Genomic DNA, 20,791 nt, shown 5'->3' with positions numbered 1-20,791 from the left:
CAATATAGCCATGATTTTAGGTGTTTTTTTACTCTTCTGGCAGAAACCACACACGTTAACAAATCATCTCTTTATTGGTCCTTTTCAAAGTGTTTGTTTTGGGCATAAATTATCTTAAAGGGGACATATCATACCACCAGGTGTGAGTGTGATTAGCCATTACAAGCAGGTTTGAAAATGTGCAGCATTGTGACATCACAGGTTGGCGTGTCCATCTATCCGTCACACATCTAGATGGACACGCCCACCTGTGATGTCACAATGCTGCACATTTTGAAAACGGCTTGTAATGGCTAATCACACTCACACCTGGTGGTATGATATGTCCCCTTTAAAGGTCAGCTGTAGTGGAGGACACTAGTGAGATTACAATAATCATTATTGTAATGTCCAGGCCTAACCAGTCATTGTGATGTGACTGCATATTCACTGATACTAATGTGTCCGTGTGAATCCTGCCTCTGAGACACACAAGTAGCTACTTGTTTTACGACTTTTTCAAATGGAATTCTGTCAAAGCTCACCTTTTCTGTTCACTGACAAAAGGTCGGACTGACTCAAATGCGCAAATGTCAGCGTTAGTTTATAGCCATAGTCCGAGGAATAACATGTACATTGTGTTGACAGGCATACAGTGAAAACCTCATAGAATCTACAATATACCCGTCACACACAGAGAACAAACACAGGTGTCGCTCATCACACTGATTATGGCTCTGCTCCGTTTATGTACCATGGCACGGGAAGCACACCATTGACCTTACTGGGGTGTCATCTCGGTCGCTACTCACCACCTAGGTGGCTGCCACACTCCACATAAGTGGTGTTTATCGGGCTCCTCCAGACAAGGACACAGGGTGGTGATGTTGAAAGCCGGTTTATAGTAGACATTTGTAGACGATGATATGTGACCTGTTGCTCCATGTTGCCATGCAGGAGGACTCTCCTTGAGTGTGTGTGTGGTGATTGCTGGTTTAACAACAGGTGTGCAGCCTCAACCAGCCTCAGCGTCCAATCAGTCATGAAACACCTGCATACCTAGTATGTTAATGTTGGGCCCTATAATTCCTATCTTTAAGTGCACTTAGTTGCGTTAAACATCAATGAGTGAGTTAATGAGCTGTGTGGTGCAAGCGTCATATGTGGATTGTTAACAAGTTATATGAGATCAAAGATAATAAAAAACATAATCATGAACTTAATGCATAATTGCTAATTGTAAGCAATAAAAAGAAACTTAAGTAAAGTAAAAAACCGCAGAGAAGAGCCCCAACAATTTGAAGGCGACTGTGTTCAGTGGCCCTCCCCTGTTTGGACATGAGCACCCGGCTCCATCAATGGACACCGATGGAAGCGGCAAAACCCCATCAGCTAACTGAATTATACATCACTGTGAGGGACATTGTGACCCCAAAAGAGAAATCCATCATTCATTACTTAATTCATTCTTTGTTTTAACAGAATGAAAGAATGTGAATTGAGTGAGAGTACTGAGGAGCAGTAGCAGCAGCACAGTAGAGCGGTTTAAACTGGGTCACCGAGAGTGATGCAGGACTCTGTGAGCCCACATTCTGCTTTAATTGTGCTGATAGTTTCCCCTTTAAGCGCCGAAAACTGAATTGAGCTCTTGGCAGCCGTCCCTTCTTTAAGCCATTACTCTCTGTCTCTTTCAGAGAGTAGTGAACAAAATTTGTTCACTTTCTCTCTCGCCCGCCATGATCCACCACAAATTCAGCTTTGGACTTTTTCGATCTGTTTCATAACATTGTTGCACAATGGGGCATTGATTGGACCTTGCTGACGAAGACCATCCTCGTTCACACAGCAATGTAGGTTAAGATCTGTAGGACAGAAAGTATGGATCAATTTCAGCCCTACATATCTTCTCCAAATAATGATCGTTAAACCCGGGGTATATTTAATCATTCACCCCATGTTAACGTTTGATATTAACCTGAGGTTCATTGCACTGTAATTATTCCATATTATGAGATTATAAAATGTACAATACATTATATATCCGACCAGCTCGTGCTGTGATGAGCACTGCAGCATATCACGTTACCATAATTGAATATATTATAGGCTGTATATCACATTTACAGGAAAATATTGAATTATCACTGAGCTCTAGCTTGCAGCATTTCCTGAAACTGGGTTGGTTTCCTTCGTGATGTGAATGTCTCTTACTCCATCTTTCACTGCTTCTGTCCACACACACACACACACACACACACACACAGGAATGGCCCCCACCATTACAGTGAAGATTGTGCCCTCATTCCAACATGCCCCCCCCCCCCCCCCCTGCCATACCCAACAAGCACACCTCACACCTCCTTTATCCTCCTCGTCAACCTGGGCCAGCCTGACACAGACCCACTTTCTCATCCTCCCCTCTCCTCCGCCAGGTCAGACCTAGCCATCTGCACTGCGCTAGAACTTGAATAAAACTTAAGAGAAAAAACAAGAACAGAAGTACCGGCACAAACAGCAAACCCATGAGTCCGGGGAGCACGAGAGAGAACCTGGATACCTGTACTACTTGTTTAACCCTTCCTTACAATGAGAGAGAGAGAGAGAGAGAGAGAGAGAGAGAGAGAGAGAGAGAGAGAGAGAGAGAGAGAGAGAGAGAGAGAGAGAGAGAGAGAGAGAGAGAGAGAGAGAAGTGATGGTGAGATCGATGGATAGAGTGAAAGTGAGATCGTTGGATAGAGTGATGGACAGATAGAGTGATGGATAAGAGTGATAGTGATAAAGTGACCCAAGGTGTTCCAAGGTGCCTGAGGAAGAGGCTGAGAATAACTAATGCCATATTCACCAACTCCTCATGAGCAGTCTGTAAGGATAGTTCTCGAAAGAACTTTATTTATAAATCCATATTGAACATAGGCAATTCAATGCCATTAGCAATAATTTACCACAACTGTGGATAAATTAATTTGATTACCCATAGAGACGCAATATAGTCAGGCTTCTATGGATTTTATGCATTCTGAGTTGGGCGTTTCATCTTCTCACCATTATCTTCTCCTCTCAGTGAGAGACAATGGGAGATTCCATTTAACACCATGAACGCCCCAGGATGGCAGCAGCAAAAGCTAACAGAACGGAATCACCATACCAACTGATGGTTGGAACAGAGAGTGTTCTAAATTAATCCAATGCATCCCAGAATACTAAAACACTCATATCATCATCCTTGGGCATGGATACCTTTTACATGTAATCCCCTGTTATTAGCTCTAGTTTTTTTCTGTATCTGCTTCTCTTCAATTTATGAGTATCGCTTCACAACACCGTTCAGTCAGTCTGGGGGTCAGTAAATAGAGGTTAATGGTATCACCTTGTGTTTCTTAGTAGTTTTGCATTTTCACTATGAATATGAGGTATCATGGCATGTCAATCATTGGAAGGATTAAATATATAGCCAGAAAAACTGGCCAGTCAAGACAACAATGGATAGCATTGAGTTAGAGACCAGTGCTCATCCCAGGTCCCCTGGTCGAAGCCACTCAGTTGTCTGTAGTTTGCATGGGAGGTGACCTTATCTGACTCGCCATCGACCAATCAGAAGAAAGATATCGCAATAACTATGAATTCATAAGCTTATCAGGTGTCAGTGCTCCATGGATTAAAATAACAAGTACATGAATGAATTCATTAAAATAAACCGAGAAGCCAAGAAGGCTGGCAGCACAATGCATTCATATGGTAATGTCATAAACTAATCTTCATAACAGAAAAGGACCTTTTCATAGTGCTGGAACTCACTTGGAGCTGTCCCCAAAACCTATTGTGTCTGGCCAGGACTGTCTGTGTGAATGTGAATGTGAATGTGTGTGTGTGTGTGTGTGTGTGTGTGTGTGTGTGTGTGTGTGTGTGTGTGTGTGTGTGTGTGTGTGTGTGTGTGTGTGTGTGTGTGTGTGTGTGTGTGTGTGTGTGTGTGTGTGTTTGGCAGGGAGGCAGAGAGTGAGTTCTGGCCAGGGGTGAGATTCTGTCACCAGGTTGGCTGTAATCTCCCACCACCAGCTGCCCATGGCATCTGTTTATCTCCCGTAAAGAGACCTTTTAGAGGTAGCCACAACCGCACGCGCACACACACACACACACTGAGAGACACAAACACTAAATGGCATGTACTTGCTTCATAAATACACACACACACACACACACACACAGACACAGACACAGACACACACACACACACAAAGATGCCAGATGTATTGATCTGGTTGATGGCTGATGGCTGATGGCGTAAGGAGTGGGGAGGTATTTGATGTGCACAGGCTCAAAGGAGCAATGAAGCGTGGACAGAGTGTGGCCGGCACGGGGCCTCAGATGAGGGCGTCCGCTAGACACCACCAACCTGGAGCCCAGGGCCCCTGTTGGGCCGTGTGTTAGCTGGGCGAGCTCTATTGTGCTTCCTAGTCTTGGTTTGTTCTTAGCCCGTTTGGATACAAGTTATTATTACAAAAGAGAAATGGACAATGGCCCTAATGAAAGCGTAGAGGCAACGCAAGAAAACATCCTGTACGCCTGTCATCAACCGTGTCGTGAGGAAACAACAAAGAGGAGCGCCGTCTACTGAAGAGCCCTTATTAGGCGCGACGTCTTCTGACGGAAACCTACGCAGCCACAACAATGACGGATCCTCGTTGTGACACTCACTGTAGATGAACCCGGGTTAAAAAAGACGAGGGTAATCATCACATCCCTTTATCTTCAGGCCGAATCCTAACATACCCCCTCCACCACCATCTCCCTGCAAATGTGCGTCAGTGCTGGTAGTCAGCAGACAGGAAAACACACCTTGGCTACCGGCTGGTTGATGGTGGAATATCTCCTTAATTGGATCCGGAAGCGAGAGAGTGGGGCCGTAGCATGACTGACACATGAAATTAGTTCAGCCTCTAGAGGGGAGAGGCAAGGAACGAGGAGGGCATTACAGATGTACATCCATGCAGCCTAATGAGAGAGAGAGTGTGTGAGTGAGTGAGAAAGTGAATGAGTGAAAGAGACAGAGAGAGAGCACTGGTCTCAAGGATAATGGGGAATAATTACATGAAGTATAACAATAATTAAACATTAAATACTGGTGAATAATGATGAGCATAACAATAGCTTTTGTACAAAGGTTTTTACAATTACGCATTATTTATTCATCTTAACTTTTACCATCCATACTTCTTATACAAAGAGACTTAAAGTAAAAATGATGACATCATTAAAATAAAGTATGCTTATACCGCTAGACCCTAAACCCATTGGGGGTCAAACCTCAGAACCCTTAACCCTGGGAGCACCCTAACCATACCAACCACAACTATCCTGGCCCCATTAAGGATTCAAATAAAATAGTAATTCAGCTCCCATGGAGTTTAAATTGAAATGTGAAAAAATAAATGAGGAAAGAACCGCCCCTGATCAGGAGCGACCTCTCTGACGGTGTGACCCGTCCCGCTCTGACCCTGGTTTATTCATCCCTGGTGGACGCAGGGAACCAGCTGCCTCCCGCCACCGAGACTCTGAAGGTGACCGCACGCTAATGTCAAGGGCAACGCCACTGTCAGTGGGCAAAGACAACCCTCATCCATCTTCTGATATGTTCGTTTATTTGAAGGTGGCTTCCTTCCAAATTTGATGATAAAGTAAATGGCAAGAAACATTATATACAGTCGTGCAAGTTTACAGAAGACAGAAATATAATACCCTTTTATCACTTTTTTACCTTTAAAAGTCAATGGGATAAAACAGGAGGAAAGTAATGAGTTTCTTCCCGGAGCAGCGGCGGTCTCGGCTGACCCCGTGGGTGATGCATCTTTCAGCAGTCTAATTGAGCACGGGGGATTCTTTCAATTTTATTCAAATTGAATCTGAATCACCTGCCACTGTGGAAATCATTTCCCAGCTATGAATGAAGAGTTCAAAGATAAGCTGGTTCCTTTTAAAGGTTTTTATTTGTTATTTATTATTTATTTAGCCCTGTATCCCTGAATATGAGAGAGGAAGTGAGGGACGGGAAATACGATTGGGGAGGTCATGTGGCAAGGAAATGAGGATATACAAATGTAAACATCTGACATACTCACATGATATTTCAATTTTAAATTATATTATATTATATTCCATTACATTATGGAACCCGAAATCCGATTTCAATGTTTCAGAATTCTTTGTTTTATGATGTTTTTTAATGAACATAAATTCCACACTCCTCATAAATTATTTACATTAAGTTCATGAACGAGGGGATTCCATTGGTAGTAAACATCATCTTCGTCTCTGACACACAGACACACACACACACGCACACACACACAAAATCCAACCGGTCGTCATGGGGATCGTATTTAAACCTCTACCCATCCGACCGTAATATTCTCTAACTCCCGCCCACAGTCTCATCCCTTGGACTGGGATCGGGTATTTGCTTGAATGACGCCATACTATTAACCTCTGCACAGAATCCCATTGAGAGGGCTTTTTAACTGTACATGTCATTATATCATGCAGCATCAAAAGGCTTTCATGTTGCCCAAGCCTCTGTGTGATCCCTGGTATGTTAAAAAGGCTCTGCTACCAGTTCCCCTGTTCCAGATGCCAATCCAGTGTGGTTTTCCCTCTTCTCCTCCTCCTCCTCCACTCCTGCCAAGCCGCTCTTCTATAGTTAGCGGCCCTATCAATTGTTGTCACCAGGCCTGCTGCTGCTGCTACTGGGACTACCACAGAGCAGGAGATGGGAGCTTAAAAAAGGACTATGGATGTTAAATTTAGTGGACTTAGTCAGGACACTGCAAGATGAGTGTGTGTGTGTGTGTGTGTGTGTGTGTGTGTGTGTGTGTGTGTGTGTGTGTGTGTGTGTGTGTGTGTGTGTGTGTGTGTGTGTGTGTGTGTGTGTGTTTTCTAGGTCAGGTAAAAGCCAAGTGGATCAGAAGAAGCCTCTGGCTCAGACACATGGACAGACAAGATAGAGGACCACAGCCTGAGGGAAAGAGTGAGAGGGCGAGAGGGGTACTTCGTAACATTACGCATTTTGTCTGCACCAAAATGGAAATATAAACACTGACATCCATCACTTTGTTCAATTCAACTTGTATGTGTGGGTGTGTTTGTGTGAGAAAGCAAGCGTGATAGTGTAACATGGTTGGCCAGTGATTGAAATGGAGTGCAAGTGAAAAACTCCATGCATATCTGAACGAACACACACACACACACACACACACACACATGCACGCACACCACGACTTTGGCTACACTGGTTGGCACTAGCTGGTGTGGAGGCTGTGGAAAAAAGGGTGACTGAGGCGAACGAGGCAAACACACTTTTCAGGCTCGAATGAACATGTCATCGGCGGAGAGCAGGAGTAATTTGCTCTCTTTATTGGGTTCATTCCTCTGGATGTCTTGAGCTCGGGCCAGCGTCTGCCGCTGTCAGGGTGGCGGAAAAACTGTAGTTTACAAGCGGCTGGGAGCCACTTCTTGTGCCGGCTCTGTGACGCACCATGAAGGCTCGGTCGGCCATTGAGAACCTGCGCCTCAGAGCAGAGCAACCTGAAACAGGGCCGGGTGGGGAGGCAAGGGTTCTGTGCAGGGCATCACATAACAAGTGGTGCTGAAAAGGAGCAGGGTGGTCCCACCTCGACATTATCTTGGGAGAACCCTGATTGTTTTGAAGTCATCTAGTGGTATTAGGCCTGCAAATTATGAGGTTATTTATATGCTAGAGACTATCGGCCCTTTATCGTTGAAATTCCAATAGAACTCTGCCTGATATTTTTGTTCAACCAATATAAATCGACTAAAAACACCAAACAAATACAAATTAAACCATACAAACACTCAAAACCACTCTTAGGTTTAAATCAACCATCCACATGGTAGATTGACTCCAGGATTAATAATGGATACGATAATATTTCATCATATCGTTTTTTGTGTTGCACTTCAAAACGGACGTTAGAACGTGCTTCACATGACAAAACGATAAACTCGATAATAACTGTGACTAAGGGTAACAATAACAACTCAACAGGAGCTAAACAAGTGACACAAAAGAAAAGCACAGCAGCTCCATCCTTCTGATGTGTCCCTCTGGCCAACAGCCGTCCAAACGACATTGGAAAAAAAACCCTCTTATGTCCTTAAGTACCGTTAGATTGTAATGCTAATACCAATGCATTATGGGTATTCAGCTATTATCCCAAAGTGACATGAACGCTTTTTATAATTCCCTCCTGATATGGACAGCTCAAATCTGTTGAATTTAAACTATCCTTACAACGCACGAAAAAAGATCCTGAGGGGGTTTTGGTCTTTGAAGTGCTGCTATGTGGCAGCGTGAGACTGGCTGAGACTTGGGCCGGGTCTTGGGCCGGGTCTTGGGCCGGGTCTTGGGCCGGGTCTTGGGCCGGGACTTGGGCCGGGTCTTGGGCCGGGACTTGGGCCGGGACTTGGGCCGGGACTTGGGTTTGGACTTGGGTTTGGACTTGGGCCGGGACTTGGGCCGGGACTTGGGCCGGGACTTGGGCCGGGGTCTTGGGCCGGGTCTTGGACTGGGACTTGGGCCGGGGTCTTGGGCCGGGACTTGGGCCGGGGTCTTGGGCCGGGACTTGGCCTGGGTCTTGGGCCGGGACTTGGCCTGGGTCTTGGGCCGGGACTTGGTCTGGGTCTTGGGCCGGGTCTTGGGCCGGGACTTGACCTGGGTCTTGGGCCGGGTCTTGGGCCGGGACTTGACCTGGGTCTTGGGTCAGGTCTTGGGCCTTTTTTTCATTTTCACTTCTAAAATGTCCCCTCTGCCTCCAGGTTCATGATGAAATAGTTGGTGCTTTTCAGGCAACAATATTGTCAGCCACTTAAGTCTCTAAGGTTGTCTTACAACACAAAGCGGATGCAAACGGTCTTAAACACTTGTCCACTTAGTATATATGACATAAACCACATACCAATAATGGGATGAATTCAGAAGTGATGTTTTTCATATCTTTGTATACATATAATTATCTCTGGAATTATCTATGTCTACTTTTATATATATATAATCCCTGCTGTTCTCTGTATTCATTTAAATACTATGTATCATACGGCATCTATGTACGCATCTTTCTCTCTGTAAATCAATATGTGTCTATCAATCAATCTCTGTGTACGACTCTGCATTTCTGAAAAGGCAGGATGCAATACTCTGAACGAAAAGACACCGCCATTCTTTGTCACTTGAGACAAAAAATACCCCACAGACCAAGCTTGCAATGGCTCAAAATAAACCAGAGACTATACAATAAACGGTGCCTTTTCTAGATGATCAATTGTTCATCTAGAATCTTTTCTCCAATGCAGCCTAGGGATTTGGTATATTCCTTGGCTCACCAAGGCTTGCGTATCTGGAGGACTATATAAAGATTACTATGATCTTTAAATGCCATTGAAATAGGTTGTGATGCATCTAAACCTGCTCTGAGGCATTGGTCACTATCTCACCAAACGCTACTTAGACACATTGAGGCCAACCCTGTACACACAAGTGATAACGTCAGTCAGTCTGTCCCTCCATTAACCTTTCCATCCTTCTAACCATCCACCTTTCCTTTCATCCATCTATTGCCATAAAGGAACTGTCGCTGTGTCTCCCACAGGCTTGACAAGTGTCACTGGCTTACGATAGTGGTGGGAACCTGCCAGGCTCCAACACATACACACACACACACACACACACACACACACACACACACACACACACACACACACACACACACACACACACACACACACACACACACACACACACACACCTTATCAAGCCATTCTCCAAGGGCTTAATATACCCTGTGGAACAACAGCATACAGCGTCAGAGGAAGGCGGAGGTGGCAGAGAGAGACAGCAAGAGGAGAGGAAAAGGACAGCTGAACTTTAACATGAGACCGATTGGCAGGTAGATAACCATCCAGAGACAAATTGCTAAGAGACAGAGAGAGAGAGGGAGAAAGAGAGAATGAGAGAAAGAGAGGGCGAGAGAGCAGTTAATTATATTTAGTCTGCCATTATATATGGCTTAACCATCCTAAACTTTAACTCGTCCCTATTCAGGGTACATTGCCTGCAAAACCACAAATGCATCACAAGCCTAGTGGGCCATTATGAGAGAGAAGGATAAAGAAACAGAGACAAAGAGACAGAGAGAGTGAGAGAGTAGTAGAAGTTGTAGTAGAAGTAGTAGTAGTAGTAGTAGTAGTAGATCTAGTAGTTGTAGAAGTAGTAGTCATGGCAAGACAATACAAAATACTCCAAAGAGGAGAAAAAGAACAGCAGGACAAAGAGGGAAAAACAGGCAACAGTTTCTCAAACCTATCGTTAACACAAATGAGTATTTTGTGCCTCCCACAAACAGCACCAGACCCCTGCCAAGACATGCTCTCTCATTGTCATCTCCAGCCTGCCACTGTGACCGCCTGTCAGGAGAGAGGCCGTCCTCACACCCCTCCTTCATGTTCACTTCCACAAATGCACATTCTCAGACCATTTTGTCTGTGTGTGCCAACAGAATATGAAGTACATCCACACAGCAGGAGGAGGGAGAGGCGCTCTCTCTCTCTCTCTCGCTACTCAGGCAGATACACACACACACACACACACACTGCCACGCACAATACATGCTCGCAAAAACACACAAACACACGCAAGCAAACGGCTGGGGGATGCAGTCAACAGATTACATGCAGATGAGTATTCAGTATTCAGGAGCTGTGGCAACCCAGCGAGGCAACCCATGGTTTTTGAGAAAGGCATAAGAGATGACCTCTGTGTTTGTGGAGGACCAACTCCATGTTGGACTCAAATGGCACGTCTGCATGTGGAGAGATGACTACTAAGGTTGCACTGTGGTTATACACGCACTGCTATCTGCTGTAACCCACCGACTACAGCTAATCTCTCCCCTGGACATTTGTTTTGAATTATTTAACATATTGTTTATGCATTAAACAACTTGCATGCATTCATCTCTTCACACCACGGTCAAGTCGGTTCCTGCTTTCCTGTGCAGCTTTGGTATGGAAACAAAATAGGGTTGAAAATATTGAAGCTGTGGAACACCATATGGGAATGGGTGAAAACATTTTGTGTGACATTTCATTTGCAGTTACACATCAATGAATTGCACCTACAGAAACAGATTTCCAGTTAAACATCAAAAGGTTTGCAGCTACACATCTTATTCTTTGTGGGTAAATAATATTCTCAAAGAACTCAATTGTATGTGTGAAGTTTACAGCAATGAATCAAATCTACGAGTGAAAACCAAACCTATGGGTACAAAACCTTTGTCCCACATTTGGCACTTGTGGGACAAAGCAAATCCTACGATGAGGGACCTGGCTACGATGCAAATCTATGGGTACAAAAAGTTAGTTCCATATTTAACCCTCCCGCCTGAATAGCCAATGGGGATGCTCAGATTAACATTTAATTTGACTAGCCAATGGGGCAGATCATTTCAGCAATCACAGTGCTAGTAGGGCGCCTTTTTATAATGCATTCTGCTCGCCTGGGGCCTGGACACTCAAATATGATCATTCATGAATAAGATCAGATGAACTCCTGATAAATAGACTAATTACAACTTAAATATCTCTTGAGAACCAAACATTGATATATGGGTCTATAGGAGGATGAACAAGGAGGTTCAGTTTCTGAATCTAACATACTTGTACTAATCATGTGAATATAGTTTAGCTAACTACTAAGAGAACGTTCTTCCCGCAATGGTAACAAGAACGAGCTAGATTGGTGATGTTAGCGTTATGTTGGTAAAAAATGAACATGCCGTTGAAATATTAAAGTTTGTTGTTTCGTTCATGTTTTGCAGAGGTTACCAATAATAGCCAACCTGATTCCCCCCGGCCATGTCAGCCAGAAATACAAGTTGGTAATTTTATGACTTTACTATCTAAATGTATTTTTTCACTTAATTAAGCCTGCTTTTTAAACAAATGTTTTTTTATTCCTATTCTTTTTTTAGTCAAATAAGATAATAAAAGTTTATCTGTACATTTATTGACATTGCCTTTTTGTCATTTAGCAGAGGCTTTTATCCGAAGTGACTGACAATTACTACATTGTTGTCATTGTAAGAGAACCCTTTAGTAAGATCAGGTGCTATTAGTGGTTACAGAGCTAGATGCTGTGTGCATATGTTCATGCAAGGCCATACAAAAATGATAGCAATCATATACAGTGGTTAAAAATATATATAATAAACTATATATAATATCGATAGATAGATATAAATATAAATTATATATAATATGATAAAAATAAAAATACATTAATATACATACAAATAAATAGAAACTCTATACTCAGTACCGGCCGATACTTAATCAGGTATTGGAATCGGGAAGGAACATTTTTTATTGAAACTTCTCTTCCCCGCTGGCTCCGTAATTGGATGGTGAACTGATTATTGGATTGTCAAATGCTAGGTTTATCTGAGCATCCCCATCGACTATTGTGTGACAAAAGTTTTGTACCTGCCGATTGGTTTGAACCTGCAGGTTTGGTTTATAGCTGCTAACTTTGAATTCCCACACACAATTGAGTTGTGTTTTTTTCTCAGAAACAATATTTGTGTAGCTGGAAATCTGATGTGTTTTGTAGGTGCAAATGATTTATGTTTAACGGAAAATTAATAGTCTGGAAATCCAGACCCACATCTAGAAAGCTGTAGGGCCTGGCAACAAGTAATGAAAATGGCCCAACTCGAGGGGCGGCACCAAGCATGCATTTGAATATATCACTGCAAATATCACTGTCTCCTGTTCCTCTTTAAGAGGAAAAGCCGAGTGGAACTCTTTTATTGTAGGGGCCAAAGCCGTTTCAAACAACTGGTGATCAATCGTAGCCATCTTGTTATGTTTACTGACTGATTCCGTAGCAGCGCTATTGTCATCTGTTTAGCTTGCTCCTTGCCCGCCTTTATCAGACACACCGATGTGATTGGTTAATGTTCGGATCCAGGAGAATCGGGGAATGAGTATATTACTCATTCCCAGAGTGACTCGCTGAGCAAATTCAAATTGTGGTCTCGCGAGAACTCTGGATTTTCAGGGTAGCACATTACTCTATTTGTTCAAATATATTTTACACATTCGCACCTTTGAATGTATTCACACAAATTGTTTTCACCCATTCACCAAAGGGGTTACACAGCTACAATCCCTTGGACCCTAATTTGATTCAATACTTGGGTATCGTCCATCGGCAACACTGTATAGCATTAATCTGTTTGCGTGCGTGCGTGCGTGCATGCGTGTGTGTGCCAATGTTTGATGCAAGTTGCATATCTGTTCGGTTAGGTCCCTCCCTGCATGCCCATGCATCTTTTATCTAGACTTGACAACAACTTGGAAATGTACAATAAAATATTTGCTATTCCTGATCTGAAACAATGTGCTCAGTAAAATACCGTTATTAGATTTGAGTCTTTCCTTTTTTTTCTTGACGATAAGAGATTCTGACAACATAGGGAATTCTTGGTGAAACAAAAGCACAGTCCTTAGCTCCAAGACAGGCTAGGGAGTCTGAGCCTTTGAGTATAGTATAGTATAGGGTAAACTACTAGCGTAGTGCAGCCTACCTTTAGCATCATCAAGTGTGTGACAGCCGCCTTGGGGGAAATGCAGCAACGCATTCATTTGCATATTCAAATGCAAATCCCAGTGACTGGGGAGGGATTGCTGTATGAAAGAGGCAAGTGTTTTGTATGAGATTGTAGAAAAGTGAAAGTAAATTGGCTTACAAGCAGAAGTGTAATGAATTAATATCAGTCATGAGGCTTGAGAATTGAACTGCCGATGTGCAAGTTTGGGAGCCTACAGCGTGTGAGTGTGCACGTAAATACATACACACACACCAACACACATGCAAGCATGTCTGCATAGTGCACAGGCACTCCAATTTAATTGAAAATAGTTATCCAAAAGGTCAATTATCAAATCCCATCTCCACCAAGTAACTAACTAAATAAACAGTAGTCTGAAATCATTATAATGGCCCTTGAAACCAGACTAATTTGCTTGAACAATTTGCTTTATGACAAATTATTATCATCAGCCACCCCTTACAAACACACAAACACACACGCAAACGCAAACACACACAAACACACACACACAAGAATATGCAGATCCACATGCTGATATTTTAAGACACTGCTCACAGTGACGTGCGGAGGCTCAACGCTACTCTGTAATCAAAACGGGGAAAGAAGAGGACGCCATCCCTTCTGAGATGGGCAGAGATGCTGCGAAGAAGCAAAGGCACCGCCATAGCCCTCTCCGTTATTAGAGAAATAGTTGTTGCGCTTCTTTAAATAAGCAGTAGTTAACATCATTAAGTGAGAGGGTGGTAGGGGTGATTAAGTCGGGAGCATCCATCTCCCAGTGTGAGATGGGAGCCGAGCGGTAATTACTCGCGGCCCAGTTTACCCACTCCTTCGCTGTGTCTTGACGGAGCCCAAGCACTGTCTTCTCTATGCGGCTAATTGCAGTGAGAGAGCCATCAAAAGGTACAGAGAAATTACAGAAAGTCAGAAGCACACAAACACAAAGAGAAAGGGAAATTCTTCTACATTACCTTGCCAAAACTCCCCTTCCCGATAGCTCGCAATATCTGGAAGTGGTCAAAGGTTACTGCAAAGGGGGGAGAAGAAGGGAGGGACAGAAAGAGAATCATGTTTTATTGAGAGATGGTGGTTTATTTTATTTGCAGTATAACAGCCCTCTGGAGATTATGATGGGTTGTGAGAATGCAAAGAAAGACAGAATATCCCCAGTTGAATCGCTTTCGCTTTACTGACACAGATTAAGCGAATGGCAAATATTTAGGACCTATAACTCTTTGGAAGTAGTCCGCAACATCCAGTCATCAATGTTTTTTCAACCATCTGGAAAGGAATGGTTAATAAAAGACAAGAACCCGAAAGTAAATCAAATATGTGGAAGCACCTGGATTTGGGTGGAGATATATCATTGAATGTTCAATGTCCTGAAACACACAGATGGTAGGTTACACATATCTCAAAGATATACTTCAATGCTTAGCATTTGAGATAATGGGAATAAATAGTTTTATAATAAATAAATACATTTATTTGTAACCTTTTATTTGTGTTCTTCTCTTTCCTCGATTATTACTCCAGTCAAGCTTGGTTGGTTAAAGTAACTTGTCATGTGGATAGGATTTTTTTCTTTTTCATGTTAATGTACAAGGACAGTTTTATGCTAGGGTTATCTTCGTCATATCTCTTCGTAAGAAAGGATAATCATGCAAGATGAACCAACATAATGCCATCTGCTGGGGCAGAATCAATGTGTTCCCCCATCAATTATAGTACTTGAAGTTGTACACTGGTTTGAAGAAAGATTAATAGTAGGCTACATTTTTTGCTTTAACCAATAGTTAAAAATGAAGTTTTCCCTAAAAAAATAGAGGAGGCTTGGAGATACATGTTTTGCATCATTATATGTAGAGTTTCTCATAAATGGATTCTGGCTACGGCATTGACGGAATTGGATTCTTTGCTTGGCTCAAAGAGCATTTGGTATTTTAATTTAATTAATTGATGTCATGTTTAACCCACAACTACCAGGAGTATCAGAGCAAGGTGTGCAGTGCACATCTGCAGAAACACGATTAGATTTGGTTTTCTCCAAGTTCAGGTTACTTTATTTGTACCCGTATTTTGCATTTAAAAATATTCACAGTCCTGCTTAAAGTCTTGCTTTTCCCTCCCCATGGGTAATGTTCAAGTTTCAAGTAATTTTCACTCGCTGTTCCTTTATAATGGCTCGAAACATTGTCATCATTTCATTGCGCAAGTCAGCTATAGGTTTGTGCATTGGCACGCTGCCTTCAGAAGGTTTGCATTGCGCAGAAGGGCTAATCTGTTGTTGTTGTTGTTGTTGTGTACTGGATAAGAAAATAAATCCCCAGTGCCAATCCTGTGCCGGACTGGCACTGAAGGAATCCAGTGCCAGTCCGTCTTAAACCTCACATGGAGGAATTATTTTTGACATTGCACAAATGTCACTGTGCCGTCTCTGGATACCAAGAGTGGGCAGAGGAAGGGCACGGGCTACTAATAACTGACCTTCTGTGCAAAGGTCTGTGCATCAGATAGAACCAAGTCAGTATGTGTGTGTGTGTGTGTGTGTGTGTGTGTGTGTGTGTGTGTGTGTGTGTGTGTGTGTGTGTGTGTGTGTGTGTGTGTGTGTGTGTGTGTGTGTGTGTGTGTGTGTGTGTGTGTGTGTGTGTTGCCCCACAGGCGGATGTGAACTCAGCAGGACTGCACTGCTGACTCACAGCGTCTCCTCGTTTAGTAAAGCGGTACGCCTCTAAAGCTCACATCATAGACAGTCGGCAGCAACGGGGGAGACAAGGGGGAGCGAGATCAAGGGAGTGCATAAGTACGGGCCAGGGCCCTGCCTGAGCCCCCATCGGGGCCCACCACCAGGGTGCGAGGCCCCCCTGAAAATGAACTCCATGACATGTCATGAACCACCTGCTGATGCCTGCAGGGTCAATGCAACGCGGGGAGAAGAGTCCTAGTTTCGAAGTGTTCCAAGCTTTCCTCTGGAGCTTGGTGAGTTATCTCTTCTAGTTTTGTCTGCAAGAGTTGGCTGATCTTGCACAATTTTTCTCTGCCCAGTGATCTTTCAGAGATGCTAAATCCCCTCTACCTACCTACCTACCTAACTAGGGCACAGCTTTTGCCTGAAAACTTTGGATAGCATACAAGCTGAGCGACAGGGTTACATTCATCTTATCTCCAGCCCGGGGCATATGGTCTCAAATCAGAGGCTGTAACAGAACAGCAGTATGTGGAAAAACGTTTGGATGAGCGTTTTCTTATCACATGACGTCACATTATTACACACTCCAAAAAGTGTCCATGTTAAATACATTCACCGCCAACAGCAGGAAACACAGAAAAAAGGGTAGATAATGTCTCCCCATACAATTAAAGGTCAATCAATGAGGTTTTGACTTGTTCCAGTTTCTACTAGTTTTCTGGTACTTCCTCGACAGTTCTCTGCCATTCCGGGCGAATTCACTTTAATAGAATGGACCGAGCACCTCGCTCGTTGGAAACAAGCATTTGTCGATTTGCCTTAGATGTGCACTACACAGTTGCTCGTTAGGGCCAGGGGGCGATGACTCATCCCGCCCATGTGTCTTTCATCGCCCCGCTACGGACGGCTGCTTCACTGCTCTCGTACAACCATTTAGAACAGAGCCAGACATGACTTTTTACTCTGGTAATCAAGCAGCACACATTGACTATTGTGAATGCACACCTGTGTGCGTCGCAGAGCGAAAGCTGACACAAACGAACTCAATGAACAATTTTTACTCTTTAGTTTCCCATAGAGGAGTAAACAATTCAGTTTCACATAAGATTCTGTCCAGCCGAGCTGGGTTTTGGGTTGACCGTGCACACGCACATCAACTGTGTTGATGTGTGCGTGCATGGTTCTGAAGTGTGTGAGTAGTAATTTGTATGTGCAAGGTGCTGATTTGCGCAAGTGCCGAATACTTTTAGTATATATATCTGGTGCAAGATATATGATATAACAATATAACATAACAGCAACAACAGATATCATGACCCAGCAAATTGTAGCCACGTCTGGGTTTCATAATACTGTCAATTTTGTACTACACAATCAAATAAGTAAGTAGGCTACTTTGCTCATTTTCTTGGTGTGATAAAAGGTTAAATCGATCATGCTTTGGTGCCTAACGTACACTTCACTGTTGTTTTGTCATGTATCCCTGTATGAGCAGGAAGGAAAAGGAAAAGGAAACCCTGGATGGCGAGTTGTGTTTGGTACAAACAGGTCAAATTAGATCTCAGTCCTATTATTGATTTACCCCGTCCACAGAGAGGTTTCTTTGAAATATGATTCACCGGAAAAGAGGACTCAACACAAAAAACAACCCGTTTTATGTGCACCGGGTGTGAGTGGTGGTGGTACGGAGAGGTGGGAATCCACCTTGTTTCATGTTGCTGGAACTACTGCTGCCGAGACGTCACTCTCCTTCCAGCCATCCATCCAACCTTCAAAAGGCTCTCCATGCTTATAGCCGCAGCTAGCCAACGCGTCTAGCTAGCTTGCGCTCCCCGCTGTGCATGGTGCCATTGGGCGTAGATGTTAGTAGACCACAACACACCTACCAAGAGGTCTGTGTCTGGCTTCGGCAGCAACACTCACATTCCGAGGAGAACGGACTGTTCGATCCATCTGTGAATTGTTTCTTTGGAATGTCAGCGTGACAAATATTTTTGCTGGACATTTGTAGGTGATTCATATGTAGATAGCATTTATTACCATCTGACAAAGGCAATATTTCAGTACATCCAGAGTACAGATATACTTAACCAAAAGAAAGGGAAAGACTATTTATTTTCATGCTTTACTATACTATAGTTTCATTAATTTTTCAGTACTGTATAACTAAATGAAGCCAGCTTACAATCAATATTTTTCTTCTTGTGTATATTTTGAATTGAATGATCAGAAGCAGCAACACTTTTCCCCCCGCTCTGTATAACTATGTCTTGAGAATATCAATTTCACCCTCATCTTCGGTTGTGTAGACTTCCAACACTCTCTTCATTGTTTATATGAATGTATGTACAATAGTGGAGTTCTACGTCACATATCGTAATGTTTTTTTTATTCCCTGGTCTACAGACAGAATGTGCCATCATTCAACTGCCCAATTAGCAAAAAGGTAGGGGTCCTCTGCGCGGTCTATTTATCTTCATCAATGACAGATTCTTTGGCCTTCCTCTGTTACTTTGTTATACTTCCTGTTGTCAGGGTTACCTTTAGTCTGAAAGATGTAAAAGATACCCAGGGAGAGGCCACTTCAGAGTCAATCTGGATGAACCCAAGGCTAAGTGGTACGTGGCTGTTCTCGGTAAAACCGAAGGAACTGGTCAAGGCAACTGAATTAAGGGAGAAACAAGAAGACGCGTCGGGAAATAAGCGAAATGATGTCAGTCAGCTCCTGTACAGTCTGCGGGTTCTCAGTCGTGTTGAGCTCAAAAGCTTTGTCTCCCGTATGAAAAAAGAGGAAAGCGAGGAATGCTAAAAGTGCTTTGACAGCAAATGCTGAGGATGAAGGTGCGTGGCTGAGAGTTCAGTGACATTCCTCCAAGCCCTCTTGGGGGCTGGAAGCTGCTGACACACTGGGCGGTCGGGTAGCAGCTGACTAGATATCTTGCAAGGGTGTCCCTTTAACGTGTGACTGACTCATGTGGGATGAGTGGCTATTGGCATGAAGCCGTGTGTGTGTGGATTTATGTGTGTATGTGCGGATGTGTGTGTGCGTGTGTGTGTGTGCACGGTATAACCCTCTAATTGAGTGCTGAATTTAGACAGGCTCCCCTCCTCAACATGAGTCACAGAGCCCGGCGCTGTAAAGGCACCCCAGTGATGGGGCCGATAGCGTCTTCAATCAAAATGGCTCTTTTAATCATTTTGGATGCTCGCGTCTCGTGATCCCGTCCCACGTTCCCTTCTCACTACCTAGCAGCTCGGATCACCGCGACAACTGGCACAATGATCCTCGAGTGGGTTTCATGGGAGTCAAGCAGCGGTGGACACTTGTTTACTTTATAATGGCATGACTTCTGTTGTTGTTGCTGCCTCTTCCAAAGTTTATTAGCGAATCCTCACGCTTGGGCGAGTGCAGACTAAAAGTGAAGTATTAAGGACCTTTAGGACCTTTCCTATTATTTGGTTGACAGTAACCTAGTAGTAGTCTTTGTAGTATTAGTGGTAGAGAAAAGTTTCCCTCTTTGTTTGGTTAGAATTAATGACTTGGTTCATGTCATTTTGAAAGAGGAGGTATAGAGAGAAGGAGTATAATGATAAGGGGGAATTCAAGTGCTTAGCTCATTCAAAAAAAACATTGATCCCCCAAAGTTATATACGCTGCATCGCAGGCAGCAGTGTAGTGGGGCCACTGATATAAAAAGGGCAACGAAAATAGATAGAAACGACCTGTCTTTGTCCTGTCCGAAGTTTTTTAAGTTGCCAACTTAAAGGCTTAGACGAGGTGGGCGGGGGAACAAGGAGTGGGAGCGAGTGGCCTTTAGAGTGAGTGGTTGTGATTTAATGAGGTCTCACAGTCTTAGCTCCAGCTAGATAGTGGAAATACAGCAGGATGTGCAGAATGATGAACTACAGTATATAAATTAGGTTGTGAAATAAAGGGTGAACATGAAAAGGCAAGGATATTGACGTCATTAATAAAATGTGCTGCGATTCATTCTTCTTAATAGGTGTTAACAATCAACTGAATTTACCACATATAAGTAAGTATCTACACATTCAAGTTGTACAATATTAACAGTACACAACGCACTTCTAGTCTTAGATTATTATTTGTATTCCCTTCAACAGAGAAACCTTCCTTAATCCAGAGGAAAATAGACGAAAGCTTGATATGGAGGGATCCCTACTTTCACTGCGAGGTGAACAACAGGTATGGGTTATGCATGAACAAGGTTGTTAGATAAAAAAACAACAAAGGCCTGAATATTGAATGATATATAATACAAAGCTACGCCTGGATGGACTTCAAAGTTGCAAAGAGTGTTATCATTGCGATATAGCAATAATAACTCTGAATAGGAATGATTGAGCATGATGACATAAAATGGTTAAAGGAAATGATAGACAGAAATTACAGTTTAAAGATCTGTCATTGAAATGGGTC

The 20,791-nt window shown here is 43.2% G+C and overlaps 1 protein-coding gene across 1 annotated transcript in view; it reads right to left on the bottom strand.

The window, feature by feature from the left end:
- Positions 1 to 20,791, bottom strand: part of stk32c (serine/threonine kinase 32C) — a gene marked incomplete at its 3' end in the record, with an annotated part of 58,928 nt that overhangs the window by 23,741 nt on the left and 14,396 nt on the right. Inside the window, exon 2 of the mRNA XM_079758688.1 lies at positions 14,633 to 14,688. Coding sequence (XP_079614814.1) covers positions 14,633 to 14,688 — 56 coding nt within the window. The remainder of the gene's footprint in view (positions 1 to 14,632; positions 14,689 to 20,791) is intronic.

Source organism: Pollachius pollachius (assembly GCF_949987615.1).
Source record: "Pollachius pollachius genome assembly, chromosome: 2".
Classification (NCBI taxonomy): domain Eukaryota; kingdom Metazoa; phylum Chordata; class Actinopteri; order Gadiformes; family Gadidae; genus Pollachius; species Pollachius pollachius.
The sequence above is the reverse complement of the archived record's forward strand: the minus strand, read 5'-3'. Positions and strand labels throughout refer to the sequence as shown.